The following is a 12555-nucleotide window of genomic DNA, read 5'->3' as shown; positions in this document are numbered from 1 at the left end:
AATTGTTATCCAGCTAATCAAGAGTTAATAGCTGGAAAATTCCAACGTAACTGGATTAAATTATAGAACGTGAGTTAGATTATTCCTAACTAACAGAATTGGATTTTATTTTGACATATTTAACCTCATTATTTTTGTTGCACAGTTCATAACTTGAGTCCAGAACTAATAATTCAGTGCTGGAGCTCTAGACAAGCTTTCCCTTCTTTCACTATTAACTTCCTGAATTGCTTGTGCAACTGATGGCAGCTTTTAAAGTGACAGAAGAGCATAACAATATTAATCAGTTCCTTGAAAATGTGGTAGATTCTATATGTGACTTGCCCTACCTAGTGCATTGGTATCTTATGACCAATTCTGTACAGTGGGAAAATGATATGGATAATATACAAACATATTGAACTCTGCTTTGAAGTGAATTGTCTGAGAAGATTGCTGCAAATTCTTAATGAAATGACAAGCTTGGAGCAGGGTTTTGGCTAAGTTGGACCCCCAGGCTGCTTTTCATTTAGATAAGATTATGGTTGATCTGATCTTCAATTTTCTGCCCAATGTTCATAAGCCTTGATTCCTCAAGTTCAAAGATTTCAACTAGCTCAAATTTTAATATCCTTGATATGTCACTTTCCACAACATTCTATGGTAGAGAATTCTTTAGTTTTGCATCCTTCTGAAAAAGACACCCTTCTCATTTTGTTTAAGCAGTAGATCCCTTGTTCTGAGTTTCTTTGCTGTTATCTTACGACAACCCTTTTGTGGGATCTATCTTTCCTGTGAAGCCTTCTCAGAATCTCTTCTTAATGAGATTAACTTATTGTTTAATATTCCAGAGAATTTAGACCCTTCTTGCTAAATAAACCTTTCCCCTTTATAGAACCTACACAGCACTTTGTCTAAGGCAAGGACAGTCTTTTAAATAAGGAGAACAAACTCCAGATCGGGGCTCACAAAGGCCAGTACAGTTGTAGTAGACTTGTATACTCCATTGTTTTTTGCAATAAAGACCAGTATTCCATTTAACATTTTAAGTACTTGCTCTGCCTGCACTCCATCCTCGTACAAGAAATAAAGTTATTTGAAGCTATCTTGCAACAGTTTAATAAAACAGGGAACATTTCATTCCATGATATAGTACTCCATCAGCTATTTTTGTGAACTTGCAGAACTTATCTTAACTCCTTTTTGGGAGACATCATGCCTAGCTCACAATTTAATTTCCCACTTTGAGCCATTTCCCTTCAAGTTATTAATATAGATCATAAAGAGCTGATGACCTAACACAGATAATTGAGGTATCCTGCTCATTTAAGCATGCCAACATGAAAATCATTTAATGTTTCTTTTATGTGTGTGAACCAGTTCTTTATCCATTGTAATATGTTAACTCTTAATCCCACAAGCATTTATCTTTTGCAGTAACCTTTTTTGTAGCACCTTATCAAATTTGCAAAAACAAGTAGTTGACCAGTGAAGCATTGGAAAGCAATCTCAAAGACTGTGTGTATTCTGGTAGATAAGCAGAGGGTGGAATGAAGGGTGGTTGTTTCAGCACTGGAGGTGTTCCACTTTACAGTAGTCTTGGCTCAGAGACCAAGATAAATAGTACACCATCCTGGGGCAAAACAGTAATACTCAACATTAACTTCCTGTATTATGTAGATTTGCTAATTTCATCTATGCCTTTGGAACAAAAGAGGGCCGCTGTTTTTTTGGGAGTCTTGTGAGAATCTGGTAACTGGCCTCCATGACTATCATCCAGTAACGTTTACATCCATTGTGATATAGTGCTTTGAGAGGTTGGTGATGAAACATTATCAACTCCTACCTGAGAAGAGACTTGGATCTGCTTTAATTTGTCTACCATCACAGTAAGTCAACAGCAGGTGCCATTTCATTGACTCTTCCCTCAAACCTGGAATGTCTGGACAGTGAAGATGCATACATCAGGACTTCATTAACTACAGTTCAGCATTCAATACTATCATCTTCTCTAAACTAATCAATAAGCTTCAAGACCAAGACCTCAAAACCTCCTTGTGCTTAGACCCTACCTGTACCTATTCACCTTCTATTTATGACTGGGAGGCCTAAGCATAGCTGACGACACCACTGTAATTGGCCAAATAAAAGGTTGTGACAAATCAGCATATAGGAGGCAGATTGAAAATCTAGCTGAGTAGTGCCACAGCAACAACCTCTCACTCAAATGTCAGCAAGACCAAGGAGCTGATTATTGACTTCAGGAGGAGGAAACCAGAGAGTCATGAGCCAGTTCTGTTCGGGAGAATCAGAGGTAGAGAGGGTCAGCAACTTTAATTTCCTCAATGTTTATAATTTCAAAGGATTTTTCCTGGCTCCAGCATATAATTGCCATTATGAAGTAAACACAGCAGCCCCCTCTACTTAGAAGTTTTCAATATTTTCACAACAGTAGAATTTATTATAGTTGTAACTACTATGTGTTGGAAGTATTCACTGTTGTCAAGTACACTGCAAACCTGCTTTAGTGCATTCTTTCACTCTTTTTGTGTTGTGAATAGTGTCATTCCTTTCCCATTTGACATTAATTGTGAATTGGGCTAACCAGCTAACACTGGCAATGCCCAAAGTTCCCCTGTTAGTATTTACAGCTATTGGTCTTGGAAACGCTATATTTGAAAACTGGACAAGTGTAGCATTTAATATTCAAAGTGACCTTCATAGGTGATCTTAAATTGAGAAAGGACACAGTAATCTTAAAGAAATAAACATAATAAAATTACAAATTTGCCTTTTAAAGGATATCTGCACATGTTAATGTTTTCCCATATAGTAGTGTTAGAGACAGTTAACTATTGCCTTTGTGTGTAATGGTCATTTCAAATCTCTAGTGTTGAATAAAATCTGAGGATGTATACAGTATACAACCTGAAATCCTTACACTTCGCAGATATCCACAAAACAGAGGGGAAAATCATAGTCATACTTTATTGATCCCGGGGGAAATTGGTTTTCGTTGCAGTTGCACCATAAGTAATTAAATAGTAATAAAACCATAAATAGTTAAATAGTAATATGTAAATTATGCCAGGAAATAAGTCCAGGACCAGCCTATTGGCTCAGGGTGTCTGACCCTCCAAGGGTCTAAAGACCAAAGAATGAATGACAGAAAAACCCAAAGGACCCCCCCTCCCCTCCCCCCTTCAGCAAAAGGACCACCCATCACTCATCGAAGAATTCCTTGTATGGCATGGTAATTGATGGTATGGTTGAATTGAGTCAGTGGAGTCATGGCTGAAGTGAATTTAACTCCATCCATTTGGCATCATACTGTATCCCATAATTGAGGAATGTTGGTTCGGTGTTTAAATTGCTGCATTGATCATCTAAAGATTTGGATGAGCAAATTGGAGATGCAAGTTCAAACCCTAACACAGAAAATGGGGGGAAATTCAAATTCAGTTAATGGAATGATTTTTGTGACTATGAAACTGCTGTATTCATTAATTTATGATTTCTGCTACTAATAGGCTTCCTGTAACCAGATGCAGACTGTTAGCAATGTGCATGATTTTTAACTAATGGCATTGGAAGCTACTGTTTTTAAAAACAATGTTGTGTTAAAACAAAAGAAAGAATAAAACTACAAACATCCAGCTTTGCCAAAGGCATCAGATTTGGACATGACTTAGTCACTATCAGGACAGTTAACCTTGAAAAATCCTCCTTACAAATGTCTGGGGACTGATGTCTATATTGGGAGAGCTGTCCTGCAATCTAGTTGAACAAAGTTCAATATTGCACCCTTGAAATCATTACATGAAGTTCATATTCTAACCTCTTTTACAGTTACTGAGAACATCCTATCCCCGCAGGATAGGGAGGAATGCCCTGATTTTCTTTAATGCCTAGCTCAAGAAGTTTTGTGCATTCAGGCCAAACAAAAGGAAACCCGATTACCATGTACCATCATCATTAAGGTGGTGAACTTGAGAATGGTCAGGGCACAGTGTCTATTCCAGATGGGACTTCAATATCCATTGCAAAGAGTAACCACATATACCAAGCCAAACAAACCATGAAAGTTCATAGCAAATAAACATGGGAAAAATCTGCTTAAACTATTCACCCATTTACCTTTTGCAAGGCCATCTGTAAATAACAATATTGTAGGAGCAATCACTGCTTAATATTTGAGGACTACCTCCATACTGTATGGACTAACTGATCGTGGTAAATGACTATTTCAGAATAGATTTAGCAGCTCAAAGGCTGATGATCTATGAGGTACTGGGAGCTATCAACAGCAGTACAATTGCATCCATCTGCAATCTGTAACCTCCTGGGTCTGGTATATCTGTCATGAATATGCATCTTTGAGCCCAAGTCTGGTTCATTGAGAAATGTAAAAGGACATGCTGCATCATCACCAACTGTATCTTTTATTTAAAAAAGGCTGTGAATTCTTCATTACCAGAATGCAGAGCCACATATACTAAACGAAAATAGCAATAGATAGAGTTTAGTAATCTCACAAACAAATGATCAAATTAAATGTCTGCAAGCCTCTCGTATCGAGTTTTGTATAGTGGAGCACAATTAACTAAATAATGAGGAAGTGGTTCCAATACTGTGAATTGTCACTTGTTGCATAGCCCATCTGTGAGTACCAAAGAAGATCAAAGGACTGTAAAACTCCAAAGACCTACTATGTTGAATAATCCATCCTCCCAAAATTTCTGGCATCATAGAAGCCAGTCTTCTGATCATTTGATTCACTCCATGTGATTTCAGAAAATGGTTCAGAGAACTGGATATAGCAAAGGCTTGGAGACAGAACACTGCGCTTTTAGTATTGAAGACTTGTGCTCTAAAGTTAGTCATACTGCTGAGCTGACTAACTCTGAATGTTGCTACAACACTGGCATCTAATCAACAATATTTTTAAAAAATGCCCATGTGTCCTATTCACATTCCAAATCAGCTAATAACTATTCCATAGTAGACAAGGTAGCCTAGTGGCGAGCACAACACTTTGCAGTACAGACAACCCAGGTTCAATTCCCGCCACTGCCTGTAAGGAGTTTGTATGTTCTCCCCGTGACTGCGTGAGTTTCCTCCCAGTCCAAAGGCACACCAGTTGGAGATTAATTGGTCATTGTAAATTGTCCCACAAATTAGGCTGGGGATTAAATCGAGCGATTGCCGGGCAACATGGCTCGAAGGGCCTATTCTGCAATTTATCTCAATAAATAAATAAGCTCTCCATAACAACGTGGTAGTGAGTTTTGTCAGTAGTGCTATAGATAATCATTCACCTATAATTCTACTAGCCAGTGCGCACTTGGGGTTTCAGTTCTGATTACTTAGCTCCAAACTAGTTTGGCCTACATCCAAGAATGGACAAATATTCAGCATTACAGTGATGAATTGAAAGCGTCTGCTGTAAACATCAAGATAATGTGACTAACTTTGCTATCCAGGAGCTCTGGTAAAACTAAAGTCAAAGGGAGGCAATTGAAAAACTTTACACTGGCTGGAGTTGTGGCTTGCAGATGATCGTTATGGACGTTTAATTTTCTCATGGTGGCATCTTGAATCCAGTAATATTACAATGCTTTCATCAATAATACTCATTCTATCAGAAACTTGTAAATGAGGATCCTCCTTGATTGTCTTGTGTTCAATTCTGTTCACACCTTCATGGAATGAAGTATGCTAAACCATCATGCAACAAGGCTTAGGCAGTAGTTGGGGCATGAGCTGATGAATGACGAATGATATTGGTATACACATTTTCAACAAGAGTATCTTGTGACCCATGCCTGATATTCAATGGTATCATTATTGTTGAATCACCTACTATCAAGATTCTGGGGTTTGGCATTGCCCTAGAACTTAATTGGACTACTTGGATACAAGAACAAACAAGAAACTTGGATGTCCTGTTATAGGTAACTTGCCTCCTGATAAGTAAAACTTCTGATTTCAGCATGATATGTAGTGAAATATTTTGCACTTGCCTGTATATGTGTAACTCCTTAGAAAATGGTAACTCGCCAGAAAACCACCTGCCTCACAGCCCCAGTGACCTGAGTTCATTCTGACTTCTACTGCTATTCTATAAGGAGTTTACATAGTCCCCCTGTGACTGTGTGGAAATCAGACTTTCTGAAGATATGGGCAGTGGTAGTTAATTGGCCACTGTAAATTGCTTCTAGAGTGTAGGTGAGTGGTTAAAATCCAGGGAGAGTTGATTGGAATATGAGGAGATTAAAGTGGGATCAGTGGAGATTTACTGGAAATGAATACTTGGATAGTTAGCATAGATTTGGTGGGCCAGAGGACCCGTTTCCATTGCTACATGACTCCATAACACTAATAGCTTAGTACTGTTTGGAAGTTTGGTTGATCGCCAAGCTTGACAAAATGTTTGCAGACATTTTGGGTCCAATCAAGAAGCCATCATCAGTGCTCACTTGAGGGTGTTCTCTCCTCAGAATTCCAGCTTATGTACTCCTCCAGGGCGGAATGGATATTGATTAGATGTCATGATCTGGTTGGCTGGTTCAAAACACTGAACAGTTTAGCAGTAGGAAATTCTGATTGGCTAGCTTTGAGGGAGGTCTATTGGAAATGTTTGTTTTGCTGTCCAGATCCTGAAGATTACTGGCAATTTGTTGATTGTTGGCGTCATTGTTTCTCTTTTCTCCATCAGGGTTCATATACCAGATTGCCAAGCTCGGCAATCAACTAAATTTCTAAATAGCCAATCTGAGCTACCAATATTCTACAGTATTTCAAAGCTTAATACTGTCTTCGACAAAGTACTCCACTTGGTTGGTATCCTATCCACCACCCAGAACTTGCTATACTTTAACCACTGGCAACCTGTAAACCGCTTGGTGAATTTGACAGTATCTCTCAAAAAAAACTATCTCCAAATTGAAAATGTATCACTATTCATTCATTGCTGAGTCCCAGTCCTGAGACTGCTTAATCAATGATACTGTGACTATACCTTCACCAACAGGACAGCATCACTTGCAGGATGCAGCTCACAGTGAGCTTCCCAGGTGCCATTAGAGATGGGCAGTAAATACAAGGCTGCTAGTGATATTCCACATTCTGTGAAGAAAGTAACATTTGGCTTGCAGAAAATCTATTCTTGCATTAAAAATAATTAACTGAATTGACATCTGTTGTTTGATGCTTTGGCCTGAAGAAGCCCTTGTAGGACAGGGATGAGAAGAAATTTCTTTACTTACTGGTGGTGACAGGTTGTGAAAGTTTGGAATTCTCTGCCTTTGAAAGCAGTGGGTGCTTTGTCATTGTATTCTTTATGAGATCAATGTTTTTAGACTCTGAAGAAACCAAAGTTTATGGGAATCATGTAAAAGCGGATTTGAGGAGAAAAATCTGCATAATCTCATTGAAAGTTGGATCAGGCTTGCTGTATTTGTGTATTGAGTGACCTGTCTCTTGAATTTTTTTTCTCTCTGCTTTGTAGGCATCAAACCAGTGGGCAAATTTTTCAGTTCCTTTTATATCTAAGCACGGTAATCGAATTATCTGTTGAACTTCAGTATTTCAAGAAGCAGAATATTAATGTAATTGCTGATCAGAATCCAGTCCTTGGAGTTCTGATAATATTCTGATGAATCTTTATTAAAAGGCCATTATATTCTAGGGTTTGATGCTTAGAACTGCAAGCAGTCACAGATTTTCTCAAATCAGGGAGCTATAGCAATAAACAATCTCCTGGAGGACTCAGTCAGTTGAGCAGCGTCTGCGCAGGTGTGGGGGTGGTGAAGGAATTGTCAATGTTTCAGTTTGAAACTGCATCAGGTTTATGTCACTGTAGCACAAGTTCCTCTGCTGTATATTCTAGCTATCCAAAGAGATTTAGAAATTAGCCTTTCTGATTCTTATTTCACTTCTATGCATAGATTCTTAAATCTTTTTTGGATTTCTGCTAGCTTTTCGCTTTTTTAAAGTATTGATTCAAAATAATTAACTTGCCTGCATTGAAATGTATTTGCCATATTTTACTTCACTGGATCAGTTTATTCCTGTCTATAATTTATGCTGCCAACCAGAACATTTAGAATGTCATAATTTTTTGTGCCATTGCTGACTTGGTCGTACTGCACTAAACTAAATAATGTAATCAGTAAATGAAGTGAATTACCCCATTTTGAATCCTAAGTGTCCATGATGAAGTTAATTTTACAACTCCCTGCAGCTTGCTTCAATCCTGTGCAGTAGCCCCCTCCCCTCCCCCCATACCAGACAGTGACGCAGTCAGTTAGAATGCTCTCCACGTACATCAGTAGAAATTTGTGAGTGTTTTAGGTGACATACCAAATCTCCTCAGACTCCTAATGAAATATAGCCACTGTCTTTCTCTCTTTATAGCTGCATCAATATGTTGGGGCCAGGTTAGGTCCTCAGAGATATTGATACCCAGGAACTTGGAATTGCTCACTCTCTCCACTTCTGATTCTTCATGTGTTCCCTTCTCTTACCCTTTCTGAAGTCAGCAGTTCTTGTCTTACTGACGTGTGCAAGGTTGTTGCTGCAATACCACTCAACTAAATGGTATATCTTGCTCCTGTATGCCCTCTCATCTCCAGCTAAGATTCTGCCAACAGTGTATCATCAGCAAATTTATAGATTGCATTTGAGCTGTGCCGAGGCGCACGTCTTGGGTGTAGAGAGAGTAGGGCAGTGGGCTAAAAGTACACATCCCTGAGATGTGCCAATGTTGATTATCAGTGAAGTGGAGATGTCATTTCCAATCCCCAGATTGTGGTCTTACTGTTAGGAAGTCGAGGATCCAGCTGCAGATGGAGGCACAGAGGCCCAGGTTCTGGAGCTTTTCAGTCAGCACTGTAGAATTGATGGTGTTGAATGCTGAGCTATAAGTCAATAAACAGCATACTGACATAGACATTTGTCAAGGCCTATTGTACAGTAGTTTGTTTCCATACATAACCTAATATTCTTATGAAAAAATATTATTGAAAGCCGTTGGGAAGTCCATATAAAACTACGTTCATTGATTGTCTCAGTGTATTGTATCAGTTGTTTAAAAAAACTCAGTTCTACTTGACATGACCTCTTGATTCCCATCAAGCAGAGGGTTAAATTACTCTTTAGAGTTTCTAAAAACTTTCCCATGCCGAATGTAGACCAACATGTGTACTCACTGTCAAATTAAGTCTGAATTTTCTAGTGAAGCAATTTTAAGTATTGTACTGTGCTAAAGGTGCTAAATTAATTCAAATTGTGTGTCTTGAATGCAGAGTTATCTGAAACAACAGTGGTTAAATAGAACGCTGTCATATGTTAATAAGTGGAAGCACCCAGAAGAGAAAGTTACAAAACCTGCTTCTCTCTTTTATAGATTCAGATGTGACTCTTAAAAGCAATTAATTACTGGGTCGTAAATGTAGAACCTGTGCAAAGTAAATATGCTCATTATTTTATGAGTAAGCAGAAATAAACTATCATCACCAATATCCCTCTTCCTCCTCCTCTCCCCCCACCCACCACCTTCATGCACCCTTTCACCACATGGAGGTGAGAAAACAATTTTTTTCCTTTTGTGTCTCTTCAATGCGTTTGTCAGTTTGGATTTGAGAATCAGTATCTTGTTTAGCAGTCTAAAGCCGTCCATTCTATGTAAGTGGGCATCAATGAGGTGCTTTGGAGAGCTGTTCTTTGTTTGAGTACTTTTTAATGACTTGCACGGTTTGTGACATTGCCTCAGTATATTGGTCCACTGAAATATTTGCTATTAAATATTTACACCTAAATGTAGGTGTAAAAGGAAAAAAAGGCAAGGGATTCAGACACATATTTATTGGGGGGTATTTTCAATGAACAGAGTTCTGTTTTATGACTTTGGAAGTACTAAAGCTTTTCATATTTTTGAGAAGGGAAGAAAATTAATGCACTTAAATGAAGAAAGCAAATGTGTTTTTCCCTAGAAGGTTAGTAAGAAGTTAAATCTAACATATCTGGGCTTGGCGTTATAAGCAGCTGCGTGTTAGAAATGTCGTCTTAATTCACCTCAGGGAGTGCTGGGAGAGTGCAGACATTTGGGCTGGCTTTCCTGCTTTTTCTTTTTGTGAGGATCAGGTATCAGGTTCGGAGACCGGGGGTGGGGGTGTGGAATGGTTGGTGGGGGAGTGGCTAGTTGTGATTAATAGCCCGTGGCATGCAAGGCGGAGCCCGCACGAGCCATCTGGCCAAGATCTGGGAGTTGCTGTGGGGGAGATAACAGGAGAGGAAAGAGAGGGGCCAATCTGTGCAATCTGTGTCTCAAAGTCAAGCTGAATCAGGAATTACTCACATTTGGTTTGCTTGGTTTATGGAGAGGAAGACGATGGTTTCACAGGTATATCTTAGTGCTTTTAGCCGCTGTTGTCTCTGAATGTTTGTAGAAAGTGTGAGCTGAACCATGTGCCTGTGCCGTGCAGTTTTTATTTGTACAGAATGAATCATTGCTTCTATTGTCTGCCGTGTTCTGTGCTTTCTGTTGGTTATCAGGGAGGCTGCTTGCATTTCTTGTGTTTCCCATATTCTCGGGCATCAAGACGTGCAAAATCCATCAGAAAATCAAGTCATTTTTTAAACCTAAACCAGTTCATGTGATCACATTGCTAAACGCTGTGAAATCATTTGAATTTACTAATCTGACTGATAGAGTAAAAAAACACATACGTTCTTGTCCTGTGTAAAACCGAGGTTCGGCCGTCTATTTATTTAAAGAACCCTTTCTCCTTGTCTGTATACTGCAGTAATCGAGACAAAGCACAGGATATTTAACTCTATGCATGCCGAATTTGCTTCTCATTTTAGTACATGTATGCTATTCTCTGCTTTTCCAGCAGCTCTGCTAAACGGAGGTGTAGGAAGCCATAATAAACCAAAAACAGCTTTTCAGTGTGAATCCATTTTACTGGCAGAGGATCAAATAATTTTAAGAGTGCAGCAGCTCGTATCTTCATATTCATATTTTAGGGTTAAAATTATTGTAGTCATTGATACTGAAACGTGTGTAATATTGAGTTGGCTTGATAATTTCTTTGATTTTCTTACTAACTTAATTTACCTGTCGAGTTTCTGAATTTAAATTAGAACAAGTGGGTGTAGGCCCTCCCTCCTGATCTTTAGCAAACAAAAGGAGTCAGCTGGGGAATTAAAATATATATACATACATGGGACATAATTATGTGTGATAATTCAGACCAAGGCTATTGACCTCTTTCAGCATAGATTTAATTTAATATAATTTCATTATTTTGGTGAATGTTGTGTATCGGGTGTTTTCTTGTACTTTTTATTGAATACCTCACACCTAATGTTATTATATCAATTACACAAAGAACAGCAATGGCTTTTGCAGTATAGGGAATGTGATTTGGAACAGATTTTATACGATACTCCTGAAAGAGCCTGCAAATTCTTAATGGAAGAAACCAGAATTTGCAAAAAAAAAATGTTCTGCCATCGCTGCACACAGTATATCTAAAACTGGAGTTATTAAATATTTTTTACAATATATGAAAAATATTTTAATTTGAGATAAGTTGTTGGCTCTAACAATTAATATTTTTAAAATGAATGTCATCCATTCTGATCATCTTCATTCCAGAAATTCGGTAATGCTAGTATTCCACTTTGTCATTTTAATTCATATTCATTTGAAATATTCCACTAATAGTCTGAATTGACAAAGGTAGTAACTGAATTAATTTCAACCGACACAAGGTGACTTTTAATTCTGACCTTAAAGCACTGAGATTCTTTAAAAAGATTTGTATAAACTATGAAGCTTGTATAAATACAGAAACTGCAGTTAAATCCATGTCATTATACCTCAGTGCTCTACATGCACAATAGAAATTCCAAGTATCAGCCTTAAGAATGATAGAGAAAACAAATAAAATGCTATAGTTCTCACTCCTGATTTGTTTCTCAGTGTTCCATGCTGGAAATGCATGTGTACTTCAATTGAGTAAGGCACTTGTGTCTCTGTGCAGTTGAACTGCCTGTGGATGCCTCTCTAGGTTCATGCAGAAAAAATGGAAAATATTAAACAATGTCGATACATGAGAAGTTAAGATATTGCTAAGTATAACCTTTCCAAATGGGAGCAAACTGCAAGGAAAATTCTAGTAAAAAGAAAACATTTCATTGTTATTGGGGTAGCATTCTGTGAATAAAGAATTTTTTTTCCCTGCACTTATTAGTCTTGAACAGTTCATACCTTGTAATATATTAAAGGTCTAAAATCTGCTTATGTTAAAATAATTTTAGTGTCAATTTAAGAATCACTTTTGAAATTTATGTAATTGAAATTAATGATTCAGACTGATTGGCTTAGTTGCTGAAGGTTATCTGCGTGGGATGTGGCATAATAAGTCGCAGAGAGGAAAATATTTTTTCGAAGGTACCTGGTTTTGTCTAGTTTTCAAATGCATATACATTTAACAAAGAAAGATGAACAGGTTTAGGTTTTTTTGTTTTAGGATATGCTGATTGCCAATTTTATATTTTTTGGGG

The 12555-nt window shown here is 37.9% G+C and overlaps 1 protein-coding gene across 9 annotated transcripts in view; it reads left to right on the top strand.

Annotated features, from left to right (window-relative positions):
- Positions 1-12555, top strand: part of LOC140204816 (RNA binding protein fox-1 homolog 2-like) — a 286828-nt gene that overhangs the window by 163257 nt on the left and 111016 nt on the right. The window contains exon 1 of one of the 9 annotated variants that reach the window (XM_072271642.1): positions 10244-10384. The exons of the other annotated variants lie outside the window; for them this stretch is intronic. Coding sequence (XP_072127743.1) covers positions 10358-10384 — 27 coding nt within the window. The 5' untranslated portion in view covers positions 10244-10357. Of the gene's footprint in view, positions 1-10243; positions 10385-12555 lie in introns of those variants that run through there. 9 annotated transcript variants of the gene reach the window in all.

Source organism: Mobula birostris, chromosome 11, assembly GCF_030028105.1.
Source record: "Mobula birostris isolate sMobBir1 chromosome 11, sMobBir1.hap1, whole genome shotgun sequence".
Lineage (NCBI taxonomy): Eukaryota > Metazoa > Chordata > Chondrichthyes > Myliobatiformes > Myliobatidae > Mobula > Mobula birostris.
Note: the sequence above shows the minus strand (reverse complement) of the source record. Positions and strands in the feature narration are given on the sequence as shown.